The sequence below is a fragment of the Lampetra planeri genome, chromosome 1, assembly GCF_965212315.1.
Source record: "Lampetra planeri chromosome 1, kcLamPlan1.2.h2, whole genome shotgun sequence".
NCBI classification, from domain to species: domain Eukaryota; kingdom Metazoa; phylum Chordata; class Hyperoartia; order Petromyzontiformes; family Petromyzontidae; genus Lampetra; species Lampetra planeri.
Window position 1 is genome coordinate 13766610 of NC_136107.1, and position 15980 is coordinate 13782589.

Here is a 15980-nt window from a genome sequence, read left to right on the forward strand (position 1 = left end):
GGATTAACCCCCATCAACACGCGTGTGCCTCGTAACCGTAACAATAACAAGAACAAGTGTAACAACAACAACAACAACCGACGGTCCCCTATACGTACCCACTTCCCCAAAATGCAACATATATACCGAACGTGGTTCCCCATCCCCATGCACACAACAGGAAAAAAAAACCCAGGTGAGTGAGCCCACCAGCAGCGGAACGCGCGCGGAAAGCACTTTACAATAACCGGCGCGTCTTGGTGCGTGTCCGTGCAGCGGGCCCGTCACAAGGGCCCGACCTGGTAGGGTCGGCGGCAGGTGGTGAATGTACAGGTGCGCGGCGCACCGGCATCCTGGACGAGCCAGCGTCGACCTCCTTTGAGGAGGCTGGCGGCAGAGAGGGCATCAGTCCTCGGACCCCTGAAGATGGAACAGTTAGCAGCGGATCAGAGGCAGATGGCGACCCCTCCCTCCCGGAGTCAGTGGACCCCCCACATGTTCGGCCATAGTCATGAGAGGAAGCATGTGGAGCAAAGAACGGCTTCAACCATGAAGGGTGGACAAACCACCGACGTTTCCCCCATTTAATGCGAACACATTGCGGCCGCATAGCCTGCACAATTTCCACGGGGCCCTTCCACGGCCTCAACAACTTCGACGAGGTGGCCAATGGCACCTGGGGGCAGTGCAGCCACGCTCTGTCACCCGGGTGCCATTCGTGCGTGTGTGACCGGCGCGATCGCAACTTTTCGTTTTGCTTCTGGCGCGAGGCAGAGTTTTGCATGGCCGCCTCCCGTGCCTCAGCCAACCGGAGGACGTTAAACTTAACATGGTCCGCCAACTTAGATTTAGCATGCGGCGCGGTACATGTCAGCTGAGTCGCGACAGGTGGGTCAACTTCGCGGCCATACATTAAAACAAACGGCGAGAATCCGGTCGCCACGTGAGGAGCCATTCTGTATGCTGCTAGGACTCCAGGGATCTGAAGGTCCCAGTTGGTTTGGGACTCGGATACCTGGTGGGATAGCATGGACGTAAGAGTCCTATGCAGGCGTTCTACCATCCCATCCGTTTGTGGGTGGTAAGGCGAAGTACGAATTTTCTTCGTACCCAGAAGCTCACACACCTCGTGTAAAAGGGCACTAGTGAAATTCTTTCCCTGATCGGTTAACAACCGTTCCGGAGCGCCCTTGTCAAGGACATATCCGTGAACAAAAGCCTCCGCAACGGCCGCTGCTGACTGGTTGGCGAGGGGCCAAGCCATAGGCCATCGCGTGAAATACTCGACGCCAACCAGCAGGTACTTATTACCCCTCGGCGTGGAGGGAAGCGGCCCCAAAATATCGAGGGCGACAAGCTCATTAACCCGGGTGACCGAAATAGACTGGAGCGGTGGGCAGGCTCCCCTCGCCGGCGGTTTGCATTGAGCACACTGGGTACAAGATTGCAAGAGATCGTCCACATCCCTTGCCATGCCCGGCCAAAAGAAATTAAGCTGGAACATGGCAAGAGTTTTGAGGGTGCCCAGGTGCAGGAGCCGCTCGTGAGCGGCCCATACAGCCCTACCCCTCAACGCGGAAGACACCACCAGCCTGTGGCGGCGGATCGTACCGTCCCAATGCATGAGGAGGCCCTGGCACAACCCCCATGAGTCAACGCCCGACTTTCCCTGAGCGGATCCTTCCGCGCGACGCCGTAGCGCCAGGAGGGAAGCATCCTCCATTTGGAGGCGCCCCCACTCCGCACATGACAAGCCCAACAGGGAATCCTTCCCTTCCACCGCAATAGGGTCAACGTCCGAAGGGGCCTCAACGGCGGCCGCTAGGACCGAATTGTGGCCGTCGTTTGCCGATTTGCAACGCCCCGAGCCCAAGAAACAGGTGCAATCAGAAGCGACCGGCAGGCGTGACAGGGCATCGGCATTGGTGTGGCGAATCCCCTTACGGTAAGTTGTTTCAAAATCGAAATCCTGAATGATCTCCAGCCATCGGGACAACTGCCCCGATGGCTGGTGAATACGCAGGGCATACTGCAACGCCGCATGATCTGTACGGACGGTGAAATGCCGGCCGTACAGATATGGCCGGTACTGTTGGATAAAGAAAACAATAGCCAACAGTTCGCGGCGGGTGATGCAGTATCGCTGCTCGGCCGGAGACAATACTCTACTACCATAAGCCACAACGCGCTCCACGCCACCCACAATTTGTGACAGCACGCCTCCAATCCCGGTATTGCTCGCGTCTGTGTCGAGCACGAAGGGCATAGAAAAATCGGGGTAGCTTAACGGCGGGGCCCCCACCAGGGCGTCCCGAAGAGAGTTAAAAGCGGCCTCCTCCTCCGGCCCCCAATGAAATTTGACCCCTTTGGACGTTAAGGCATGTAATGGCTTAGCGATGGAAGCGAACTCCGCGACAAACCGGCGGTAATATGAAGCAAATCCGATGAAGCTTCTAACCTCCCCCACCGAGGTGGGAGTTGACCAGGAGCTGACACAACGCGTTTTGGCGGGATCGGTTGAGATGCCTGACCGGCCGACGATGTGACCCAAATATTTGACAGATTCGCGCAGCAAATGGCACTTTTGTGGCTTGAATTTCAAATTCGCTGCGCGCATTTTGAGAAAGACAGCCCGAAGCCTATCAAGATGTTCCTCGAACGTCTTACTGAATATGATAACGTCGTCTAGGTAAATCAAACACACCTCCAATTGCAAGCCAGTGAGAACCAATTCCATCAGGCGCTGGAACGTCGCGGGAGCGGAGTGGAGCCCCATGGGTAACCGATTGAATTGGAAGAGGCCGTGCGGCGTTCTGAAAGCTGTTTTGGGCTGAGACTCGTCGTCCAAGGGAAGTTGCCAAAATCCTGAGAGTAAATCCAAAGTGGAGAAGAATCGCGATCCCGCGAGGGCATCCAGCGATTCGTCCATTCGAGGAAGCGGGTAAGCATCGGCCACCGAGATCTTATTTAACCGCCGGAAATCAACGCAGAACCTTAGGGACCCATCGTGCTTTTTAACCAACACTATGGGTGCACCCCAAGGGCTGGTCGAGGGAGAAATGATGTCAGAAGTCAACATGTCATCTACAGCCGATTTGACATGATCCTTTTCGGCGGGACTTAACCGAAAAGGATTTTGTCGGATAGGAGCATTGTCACCGGTGTCAATATGGTGGCGCAGCAAATTGGTACATCCGATATCGTATTTATGTTTACTAAAGACGTCGGAAAATTCCCGCAAAAGGGTGCGCAATTTAGCACGTTGTGAGTCGGACAGGTCAGGTGACTCAGCACACAGCACCTCGAGCCAACCCTTGTCAATGTCTGAGGGCAGCCGCGACTGAGAATCGGTGGCCACCTGGCCAATGATCGGCATCTCCGCAGGTACCGGGACTGCATGTGCGAACACGGTTCCCTGCGAAACCACCGCCGTCCGTGTTCCGACATTTAGGACCGCGATAAACGGGTCCGCATCCCCTTTAACAATAGTCTGGGCCGTCACCAAATCTGGGCCATTCACCCCGGCCCTAGACGGGCCCAGCATAATGCCCTGGTCTGAGACCCCTTTAGCGAATGGTCGACGCAACCGCAGGGGCACCAGCATCTGTGCCCCCGGGAATATGCGCACCGTTTGAGCCACGAGCGCCTGTACCGTTGCACAGGCAGTATGCAAGGCAGGGGTGGAAGGCAGGAACGTTATACGTCGGCCCGATGGAAGCTCGATGCATTGCTGGTCAATCAAAATTTTGATGGGCAATTTGGCCAAAAAGTCTGTCCCCAACAGGCACGGAATTGCCAGCGAGGAGGAGACGAATACCGGGCCAGATAGTTTAATGTCCCCGATAGAAATTTGCGTTCGAATTTGGCCGATAATACCTAACGAGCCCCCGTTCGCAGCGTAAAACGGTATGTCGACAGGGAGCAATGGGCGACTCTGAACGGGCAGGATATTATAAATCAAATCCGAAATGATAGTCGCCGAAGCTCCCGTATCGACGAGTAGCCGTACCTCCACCCCATCAATATGCCCCGTGACAACGGACGACCCCGCCGACGCAGCTACAACCCGGTGAGCCAACTCAGACCATTGGCCAGGTTGGAGCGCCCTCCCCGACAAGCCGCGACCCGACGCACCAGCACCCAAACCCCGAGACTCATGTGTCGGACCATGTGAGAGGGAAGTGGGTGTGCGTGCAGGCCGAACGTGTGGGGTGCCATGACTTGCCCGAGGATGTTGCGAAGGCTTGTGAAGAGGACCATCCGCAGCCCCAGGTCTCGCTCCACGCTGTCAAGGAGCCCGGCATCCCGACGCCACGTGGCCCCGGAGGCCACAATTGTAGCACGTGACGAGCGCTCCCGAGGACTTGGGCTGCTCTCGGTGGCTCGGTACATCCCGAGCCGGTCGCTCGGCAGATCGCCATCCCGTCCGCGGCGAAGGCTCCCTCAGAGTCGGAAGTGGTCGCCGCCACGGTGTGTCTTGCAGCTGCTTTGTTAGCCTTCCTCCGCTGGGAAATGAGATTGGCATGAATGTGCCTTGCAGCCCACAATGACGACATGTCCGCATCATCCTGTGCTAGGATGACAAAGTCCAAGTCGTCGGCCAGCAGCTAAATTTTCTCGGCCACCATCGCATCGATCCCTTCTTCGTCCATACGCGGGAAGGCCTCCTTCGCCAATGACAGCAGGGCCGTGCGATAAGCAAGTGGTGATTCCTTGTCGCCCTTCTGTCGCTCGTAGAAGAGCTGGCGACAATCAGAAGGCGGCCCATACACCGTGGCCAGCAGCTGCAGCGCTGACTGAAGCGTGGAGCGTGCCGACCTGGGTGCAGCAGTGAGGGTGCCCAGGGCGTCGCCATCCAGCATCGCCGGGAGAGCACACAGCGCCTCGTTGTCTGTCCACGCAGCCATTTCTTGGTGGGCGAGGAACCGGCGCTGGAACCCACCCCAATCGCCGCCGCTTGCTACGAACACCTGCAGGGCGGGCAGGCGTTGTTGAAATGTCGGCTCCGTCCCCGATCCTCTCGCAGCACTCGTACCGTCCCCATGGACAGTATGAGCAATGGCGGCCCCTACTGGAGGTCGCGCCGTCCGTGACGCTCTGGTTCCAGCTTGGTCGGTGCCGGCGTCCGCTGGTGGTGACGTGTCAACCCCTGAGAGGCAGCCACTGCGACCCGCCCCCGCCGATGACGTGGCGCCCGCTGGTTGGGCCCCGCCACCCGCGTGACGAGCTGGGGCCCCTCCCTCGGCCCCTACTGTCCCCGTGGCGGGAATTTCAAGCCTCCCGCCCATCGCAGAAGCGGGAGTTTCTGGCGGGCGTTGCCCATCTTCCCGCCGCGTCGCTCCTCCCGGCCCCAGGCGAGTTATCCGCTCCAGCATGGCGGCCGCTGCATACAGGAGCTCCGCCAGTTGCGAGTGGGCCAACGCCAACTCGTCAGCCGACGTCCCGAGCCTCTCCGACGACCCCCCAGGTGTTGGAGCCGGCAGCGGTTGTGCAGGTACGCCGGCGGCGACGTCTTGCACCGCCTCTCCCTCGTCGTCATCCTCTCCTGGGTCTTGGGCACGAGTCGTCCGTCTCGTATCCATGCTTGGACCACTTCTGACGCCAGATGTAGTAAGTTCGAGGAGACGAGGTCGGAGTTGAGGCACACTCTGTTTATTAACTCAGTGACAGGCACAATAGTTGAAGGGGTAACGGCCCCTTCACCCGTACTATGGGAAACCCACCCTAGAACTATGCCCTCTGTCCTCTTCCCCAGTCCTCCTCTACTGGGCTACGGGAGGCTGACTGATCTGGCCCTAGCAAGCACAGATCTCGGCACCAGCTAAGCCGGCCTTGCCTGACAAGGGCAGAGGTCCGGGAGCTCTTGGGCCGCGCCGCTGGCTTACCCAGCTCGGCCCTGACAAGGGCAGCGAGACAGGGGAGTCCCAGGGCCTAATCTCCGAGTCTTCGATCTTCACTGGTCAGCTTCGTGTCGTACTGCCTCGAGCTCTCTGGCTCCCCGCCTTTTATAGGGATCCCCTCAGAGGGCTGGGGGCGTGGGGGATCACGGATGCGGACGTCGGTGCGACCACCCGTGTGTGTGAGTGCACACACCCCTGTGTTTCTCGTCCGCCGTTTCTCCCGTAATAACCCCTACACAGATATAAAACGGTGCAGCAAATAATTGCCAGTGGCGATTGCTGGCAACCATTGTCCAAAATTTAAATTGCCTTGGAGTTTTATGGTCGGAAGTATCGAGTTTGCGTGGAGGGCACATAATTGCATCAATGACATTCACAGGGCGTACCAGGCCTGCTGTCGCAGACAAATTTAGACACCACAGATCCCACCGTGTGTTCGTGTCAGCGTCAAAATTACCAAAAGCTGTAAAACACTCCAACCCGTAAAGTAACATTCGTTCAGAGTTCAAAAATATCTGGGGAATAAAAAATAAATACGCAAAATTCACGGAGACCGTTGTAAATAGGGGCAATGCTTTTAAGGGCAATGGATTATCTAATTTTAATTAATATGGCTATAACAATTTACGTGTTATTCATTGGTACCACCACAGTATGGAAGTGGGAGCAAAGACTCTCATAGGAATTACAGGGTCGAAATGTGGCTCGGGCAGCAGGTAACGTAGGACCGATTGGCAGTGTCATCGCGACACGGATAACTATATGTTCAACGGTTAATTTAATAAAAGTGATTCTTACACGCATGATACCATGCATCAAATCGTACACATGAATTCATTGTTTAAACTGCTAATATATCTCGAGAATACTGTCACAAACGATACAGAACAACAAGACAGGACGTGCCAAAGAGTACAAACAGGATGGAACAAGCAAGAGCCATTACAAATATTATTTAAAAGGGTTCAACTATCACAAAAAAATGCAATAATAATAATAATACAAATGCAACTTTACACACGGCGCAGCGTGACGCGTCTCAGCAGCGCCGATGAGGCTGCTTCGACAAGGGCCGGCGCGTTTTCCAGGGGAAATCTACGGGGAATAGAGCTGACAGGTTCTACACGCACACATACACGCAATCGCATAAGAGCCCCTGCTCTCGCTCTATCACGCACACACAAATCAGTCAAGTTCATTTATTTGGTATAGCCCTGTGAGCCATGCGGCTCTTGAATCAGGTGCAACCGCAGCAAACAAAAACTAAAACATGACAATACAGAGATACCCCGTGGAGCATTTTAACGGATTGTTCGCGCAAGTCCTGTGAGGGAATCATAGCACCCTGAAGTACGGTACTCCGCAAGAGGGGGGTTGGGTGGCTAACACCACCCAGGCCGCCTTTGTCTCCCCAATGTAGACTTTTACACACCGTACCGGGTACTCATTTCGAGGCTGAGTGGACCTAGGGGAGGCCGAAGACCGATTCAGATAATCGTCTCGGGTCGCCAGGTTCGAAGTGCAGCGCACTAACGGCTACACTACCGCTCTCCACACGCACACACGGGTACACGAGCCCGTGCACACTCTCACAAGTTATCGCACGTGAGCCCGCCGTGCTTTGCTGCAAAGGCTCGTTTGCAACGGCGCCGTGCAAAATGCAAATAGGCGCATAACAAAGTAGAGGCTAGAAGTGGGGGAAACAAACTCATAATTTGCATTGACCGTACATTACGCGTGACCTTGCTTGTGCGGGCAGGGTTTATTCATGTATTTGTTTTCAAATAAAGAGCAAACCAAAATGTTCATACTTCCTCTCTCCCCCTCTCTCCTGTTTAAATGACAGCTGGCATTTCATGGTACACAGATTAATCAGCATCAGGCAAGTAAACCTTCCACGGATTGGCACATTAAACGCTTAAAAACACACGCACAAAGCCAATATGGTAATGAGGCTCGTGCAATTGTACAGTAAGCCTGTATTGTGGGAAATTGTTGTTGTTTGAGATGGTATTGTTTGAAGTGGCGCTGTCGTAATAAGGATTAGAGAACGCATTTGCGTAGGTTAAATCACACCCGAGATGTGATTGCGACTAAAGGCATTCTGCTGACCGACGAACGACGGATGATTCACGGTGGTGTTGTTTGCAAAAAAACCTATTCATCTGCATGGGTTTAATATAACAAAAATGCAAATTCAAAATTAATTTGCTCCGGCTGCTCGATGTGAAAGGTGCACCTGTTGTATTTATGCCCCTTTTTCCAAAAAATAATATTAAAAATAATTAGGCCAAAATATATATATATTTTATTTTAAATTAAATAATGAAAAGAACCCGCGCTACTCGTCACATTCCACACCGGGCATCTGGAAAAACGTGGAATGCCATTAAAAACAGCAAACGTCAGGACCTCCCCGCCACCTTTGTCTTCCAACGGTTCGGCACAAACACATGCCAGCCATAAATACGTATGGCGGGGTCTGGCCTCGGGATGACCCACTCAGGGGTCGCGAGGGGGGGCCTGGGGCCTGGCATTCCTGGGGCGTCTGTTTTTCTGTTTTTGGTTTTCTCTCGCAAGAGACGTGCAGAGGGGATGGGGTTTTCACGTTTGGTTTTTAAGCACAAACGCACATTACACAGTTTAGTCTGGTTCGAGTCGTGCTCAGTCTTGTGACTCGGCTTGCGACGCAGTGTTGTGAGGGAGGCTCGCAAGAGAGATGGGACGAGGAGGGGTCGTTAGAGTCGCAGAAGTCTGAGTTCAGTCTGGGTCGAGGCTGGGTTTCAGCCGTGCTCTGGCTGGCGGTGCCGTCGCGAGGGAGCAAACACCAATGTCCGGTGTCGCTTCTTGCAGAACGAAGTGACAAGGTGTGGTTAAGTGCGAGTGAAGCTTGCGAAATTCCAGCTATCACTCTCGTGAAAGAGCCCGAGCCAACGCAAGGGCGGATGTCCGTGTGAAGCTGGCAGCTGCACGATCAAGGAGAGAGCACGGAGAAAATGAGAGAGAGAGAGACGAGCGACAACATGCAATCAACCTGGAGAAAAGGGCGGAAATCGCCAAGCATCGACCAAGCGAGCATCGCAGAGGACCAGCAGCAGCGGATGAGTGACGAGAGCCATCGTGCATCGCCAGAGAGAACGGAGCAGTGGAAAGAGCCTGATCGGCCACCCGTGAGGAAGAGGAGAGCGCCATCGAATGCGCCGTGTGTTTAGTACACACACACATCGACCAGCACCCGCTGAGAACCGACTCGTCATCCAGCAGTAGAGGAGCTGCGCGCTATCCGACGACGGAATCATCGTGCACCACGACGGCGAGCGTCGTGCCGACGCCACTCATCTAGCAGTGGAGAGAGAGAGTGCACGAGCAGCACCAAGCCCCGGGCGCCATCAAGCGCCAAGCAACCGAGCCTCTTGAAGGACCACATCGGGCCAACGCCGCTCAATCTAGCTGCGGAGAGGGAAAGCCGGCTACGGGCTCGCGGCTGCCACGCCCGAGCGAGAGGGAACCTCTCTGAAGTGCTGGTTGTATACCCCTTCCCCACCCCACAAGCTCCGACACAGCGCCCTGCCTCTGCTTAAAACAATAATTATTAAGGGAACAATACAACGCACACACAACACGCACACGAATAAGACTATTTCAAAAAGTTATTTGTGTTTCGAAAAGAGTTGCCATTTCAAAGTGGAGCATTCAATATCAACTGATCGTGCAAAGCAGTTGCTGCCGTCGAGTTACATGAATAAGAAGTGTTTTAGTCATTTATTTTCGTTAATTGCATTATTTTGCCGATGAATCTATTGACGTATACTTTTGCCTTTGCATATTAGAGTGTCATATGTTTGTTTAGAATTAAAATTGCTTAACACAAAAGTGGTTGAGTGTTTCTTTCCAAGTCCATGAAAAATTCTTATTTATAAGAACTGTATCCTGCGTTGAGATATGAATTTGGAGACCTAACATAACATAAACACACTAACATAATCAATAAATGTTTAATCAAAGATAATCGTTTTATCCTGATTTATAAATACGACACTGGGCAGTGAAGCTAAGCCAAATTATCATAACTGCCCACATTAACATAATCGCAAGCATTCGCATAAAATAATAATATTATCTCCATGATTATCATAATTTATTCATATAATTACATACAATAGCATAATTTCCGTGATTTACGCATTTTTCCAATTTGTATTAACTTTTTTATTTTTATCAAAATTTCATAATCCGACATACAACACACCTCTGGTGATTGCCGAAACGCAATGATACCAATGACTCTCTAATGCTAGCTGATGTGGAAAACCTCGCTCAGTCTCATGACTCGTATTCATAAAACGCCTAGCAAGCGGTGGTAGTAAAAGTATTAACCAGGTTTAGCTTCTAAAACTTGACAGACTTTGGCCCTTTCAGGGTGATTTGATTGTAGGTAGCGTCGAATCGCCTTCTCTTATGTTACAATGTTTACCAGACTCACAAGGCTCTAAATACACACAAACAGCAGCTCACATCGAGATAGGTGTACAATATATCAGCCACATTCAGCCCACTATTGACGTAGTGTGGATGACTGTAAAGGCGTTTTCAACCGAATGGACTTTCTCAAATAACATCACTGTCATGTGAAACCGAAGCTCAATAACTACAAAAAAGAATATTTGCATATGCAAATGACTAAATACAAAATACAGTTTGCATTTGTATAGCACGTTTACGAGGATACTTTAAATTGCGAGCGAATACGAGGGATTATTCATCGTAGATTTTCCATGCCAGCCACACCAGGTGGAATGAGATGAGATCATTAAAGACTAAAATTCTACTATGTTTACTTTAATTGGCTCCACTTGGCATATGTAGTGTGACGAACCTGTGTAGGTGTGTAGGAACACCCTACACAGAGAACACGTTGCTCCACAGCTACCGGAACACCCGTTCGATTCCCGAGCATGCGCCTCGGTTATGACATTGTCGTTCATCTCCGTTGAGCATCATAACCCAGTGAAGGAATCTTAATTTTGGAGCTTTCGTTACTGCTGGAATTATTCTTTGGTTCTTTCGGTTAAGTCACGTCCAGTGAAGGAAATTCCACATCTCCATGGCGGAGGCGGGGGGAGCGAGAAGTCTCTCCATGAGACGATCGCTGTTGAATCCCCACAAGGCGATGCCTTTTTTATTGAGTTGGGATAGATAATAGACCGAGTTGAATCTCAATGAGGAATTTAACTCACTATAACTTGGCGGGGCTACAGGGAATAACGCAGGGACCACATCGCGGCTTCAAGCGTAAACATCGCACCCTGCAACTCTAAAACTAATACCATACAGTAAGTATGAAACCGACGTCAATGTCTTCTCAAAAGACACATTACTAATGAATAAGCTCTGCATGAAAACATTTTCAAATACGTTATTCATTCTAATTTTGCAGTATTGTTTGCAACTTTGCACCCACAGGTCCCACATTAAACATTACTTTCAGTGGGATCTCACCTATGCGCATGTGTGTGTCTGGTACATACCATTTGATTCAAGTATATTACAAATTCACCATCACCACCACGATTCACCACATTTTCCGTTCTCGTGATAACTATTAGACTTAAAAATATAATTGTCAGTAACTTTGACATACCAATGAACCGTACAGAAAATCTGAAATGATGCAATTTACGGGCACGATTTGATGCTTTATCACGATACATTTTTACGCCCATGAATCGTAACTTGATGATTTCAACAGAAAACTGAATGCACGTGTTGCCACGCCAAAGGTTTGCATGGCCTGGGTTAAGCAACGATTCCTATCGAAGATAGCAGCAGCATCTGGTGCCACGCAGGCGGTCGCTGTCCTTGGTGCTGAATGAAGCACTAATTCACGGCTATAGCTTGCTCACTCGCCAAGCCCAGGGCAATTAGGTTGAATATCCATTCAGTGAAAGAGACTTCTACCACCCCGCATGTGTTAATATATAATACTACACACATATATACGCACAAATAGGTGCAGTCTTCGTTTTTAAACCCGAGCTTGAAAATAAGGGTTCCATAGGCGCTGCCCTAAGGTGCTGAGCGCACTAAAACTCCCTAATTACACGGGCATTAAACTTCATTAAAAAGCAATGTGTAATTCAAGCCGCCATTCATTCCTGATTACTACCATCAGAAAAGGAAATTAATTGTAATTATGCATAACAATCGGCTCATGTAGCAGCCGATTTTTTGCTCTCTTTGTTGTGAATGAAGGTTTATCTTTTACCGCCTGCTTCTGGAGATTATTGTGTAATCTGTCACAAAACGAAATTGCATTTCTGCACATAGGTTGCGGGTCCGTCGCAAGCTGCGCAATATCGAGTTAAAATTAATTACACACAGACATCATCACAATTACACCCACGACGCTGTCAGGGATAACTAAACCAGTCTCGTATTGTTATTTGAAAGACACATGCTAAGGAAATTAACTCAATTTACGATTCACCTTTCCTCCCCGGCGATTGCATACGTTTGGCACGATTCGGGGCCACGATTTAATTCAATAACACAGCAGTTTATTTTTGTCTCCTTTTGAACCGTCCCGTTGGCTCTGTGTCGTGTGTGCATTCCTGTTCGTTCCATGATCATTAAAAGTAACATGACATAATTGGCATACTATGTGCAGAAATCAAAAACACGTTTTGCGATCCTTAAAATCAATCGATTAACATATGCTCAATTGGACCGCTACTATTATTAACTCGGTGCATGCGGAAAAGGGTAGCACAGCATAGGATTGCTAATCTCAGCGCCACGCACGCAGTTATGGTACGGCAGGTAATACTCGATTTCACACAGACACAATATTTCCCATTTAGCCTTGTGCACCGTAGGCGCGAGTGCTGTTACCCACATTGCTGCTGTCCACATTCCATAACATGTATTCATTTAGGGCGAGTCTACCTCGGGAACAGGTTCAGATAACACTGCTACTGTTGTTGGGCATGACCGGGAATCGAATCCAGGTAGCGGGAATCGTAACACAGTGATCAACCTAAGGTGACACGCACACAATACAAAGATCTCCAACATAATATAGCCATATATACTGCTGTGGAAATGTTGTTAGCGATCAACTGTTAACATCAACAGGGCTTACGAGCGGAGTGGTGCGGCCAACAGGACGCCAGGTATCTTTGGTTTCTCCAAGTGCATCACGCCGCAACAGGTCATCATTTAAGGCCGATTCGATTTCGGAGCACACCAAAACAGGGTTCATTACCAGTACCACCGCTATATTGTGCATCAATCCTAGGTGGCCGGGAGTTGTATCGCAATACCCCAACCACTGTGACAGACGCACAATAGCTGTGACACATACTGGCACACACACACACACGCATGCGAGCGTCTCCGGCGTGGCCCGGCAGAGAGGTGGGAGGGGGGGACACATATTCTCAGGTTTTTTCGGTAAAGTCACGTACGTGACTTTACCGAAAAAAACCTGAGAATATGAATCATTGCAGTCACGAAAGCTTCAAATCTAGGGGGGGACACGTTGCACAAGACTGTCGCGAAAACAAAACTTACGTGTCCCATCAAAGCGGGTGGCGAATCATTGCAGTCACGAAAGCTTCAAATCTAGGGGGGGACACGTTGCACAAGACTGTCGCGAAAACAAAACTTACGTGTCCCATCAAAGCGGGTGGCGATGGTATCCAGAAAGGTGTTCTGCAGAGCGAGCAGTCCCTTCATCACAGGCATTGTGCTCCGCTGTTACGGCTGCGTAAATAGTGGGGACCAGGTATAGAGAGGTCCGGGGGCTGCGCTCACGGAGCCACGCCGTATGGCTCTGTTTCGCTCGGGGCCACGACACAGCCGTCGCTCCTACGGGCACGCGCGCGGGGCCCGCGGGTCGCGCGCGCGGACTCCGCTGCGGACGGACATTGGGGCGCCCGTGCGTGCGGGCGGGCGAGTGGTCGCTTGTGTGCGTGCACGCGCGAGCGGCCAAAACGCGTCTGCAGCTGGAGTGGAATAGACCGCCAGTGTACAGCAGAGAGATGATATGGACAGTAAATAACGTTCCCGTGGACTGTGTTCTCCGGTCTGCACTGTGGCACCGTGTTATCTTTGTTGCTATTGTTGCTTTGTCGACGGTGGTAAGTGCGGTCTCGCGTCTAGCCGTGGTGCGTGCGTGAGGTGGGTTGGTTTGTCTGTGTGCTTGTCAATCAGCTGCTGTACTTATAGTAGTGGACGTGTCGTGAGCACGCGGCGTTTTCGCTCCCTCCCTTTCACCCGTTCTTGATCGCCTGCTCCTCCTTTATCTCTTCCCCTCGCCTCCCCACACCATTGGTGGTCGGACGCGTGGTATGGTTTCAAGCTCATAGGAAGGGGGAGGGGGGAATGATTGGATGGGTGGAAGCAGAGGGGTATGGAGATGTGATCACCTCCACCTGCACATTCTCTACTCCCCCCACCGTCCCGGATTTACGCGATGCTCTTCAATTCGTCGGCAGTGATGCGAGGGTGCAAATGAGCGTAGGGACCCCCATCCCCCCGAATAGATGTAGAGAGAGAGAGAGAAGGCTCTAGCAATACGGCATTTCCATAATCGTAACGCGAATCCCCGTCGATAATCTATTCCCCCAGCGAAGATTCTGCACATCGGTGCAATTTCAATACGAGGGCAAAGAACTAAAGAAGCCACACAAAACACTAATCTGAATGCATTGCACGCGTTCGTAATTAACCAGCAAGCTGCAAACTATCATCGCCATTATCCGCCATGGTCAGTCCCCTGTTGGAGGACAGGCTCTCCGACTAAAGTCCTCTCGAGCTCATTTCATCGCTCCAACTCCTCGGCGGACATCCTCTCGGACGCATTGCATTTTGTGGCGTCTACTCAGTTGTGATTTTTGACATTCGGCCATCGTCTCTTCTCGCGACATGTGTTGCTCAAAGCCCGCACACACGAATTGGTTTCATCTCACATTGCTGCTTCGCTCCCCTCACCAGTCTTATATTGGCAGACCACAATCGATCGACAACAGGTCGCGTGTGGGGGGTGGGGGGGTAAAGCGTGGGTACCCCCACCTCTTCCGAGACGTCTCGCCAGCGTGGTGGAATAGGCGAGAATCACTTCCAGAGAGTTTTTTTGAACTCCCTCGAGTGGCGGTCCTTCCGACGGCAGTGGCGCGTGAGAAAGAAATTGCAGGGCGGCGCCTTTACCTCCTCCTTGTATTGACTGTGAGGCAAATAGAGACGAGGAGGAGGCAAATAGATACGAGGAGGAGGCTTCGCCTCGTTGTGTATAATGGGCCCGCACTGGCCGCGCGACGGTGCGCAGTCAGCTTCTTCTGAAAACAAAGGCAGCGATGAAAGTCACCACGCCAGAGGGGTGATCGTCTTTGTGTGGTGGCCTTAAATTTACAGAGGGGGGGCGGAGGCAGAGAGAGGGAGGAGGGTTAGAGAAAAAATTTGCATATCAATGAGTGGTGAGTGGTCAACAGACGTGGTGCTGCGAATGCGATGGCACCGCAAGCAAGCCTGAAAAATCAGGAGAAGGACACACTAAAATTAAATAACCTAGTAAAATATCGAAATGTAATGTAATACAACACAGAGGGTCGGTCAACACACAATTAACGCATAGCCTGGTTGATTACGTATTTCAAAGATTGCTAAGTTAGAATTTAAGTGTGAACAATCTAAAGAGAGGACACAGGCAGAGAAAACATGTCGCCAGAGAGAGAGAGAAAAAAAGGTAAGCTTAAAACTTCCCCGTAGAAGTGGTTCAATCTTAATTTTAGAACTTTCGTGACTGCAGGAATTATTATTTGTTTCTTTCGGTTAAGTCACGTCTGGTTAGATTTTATGTCGCTATTTCATTATACCTGATGATGATTGCTTGAGTTGAAATCGAAACGTCGTATTCTATTATTTAATTTAATTTATTATTTTATCTTTAGACGTGACTTAACCGAAAGAAACAAATAATAATTCCTGCAGTCACGAAAGTTCTAAAATTAAGATTGTCACCACGCCAGTTCTCAGCGCCGTTTACGTTTCAATTGCCAGCGGCAGCGCCGTTTACGTTTCAATTGCCAGCGGCAGCGCGTG

The 15980-nt window shown here is 51.1% G+C and overlaps 1 protein-coding gene across 1 annotated transcript in view; it reads right to left on the reverse strand.

The window, feature by feature from the left end:
* Window positions 1–13625, reverse strand: part of LOC144718693 (voltage-gated delayed rectifier potassium channel KCNH8-like) — a 201494-nt gene extending 187869 nt beyond the window's left edge. The window contains exon 1 of the mRNA XM_078594151.1: window positions 13550–13625. Coding sequence (XP_078450277.1) covers window positions 13550–13625 — 76 coding nt within the window. The remainder of the gene's footprint in view (window positions 1–13549) is intronic.
* Window positions 13626–15980: the final 2355 nt, after the last annotated feature.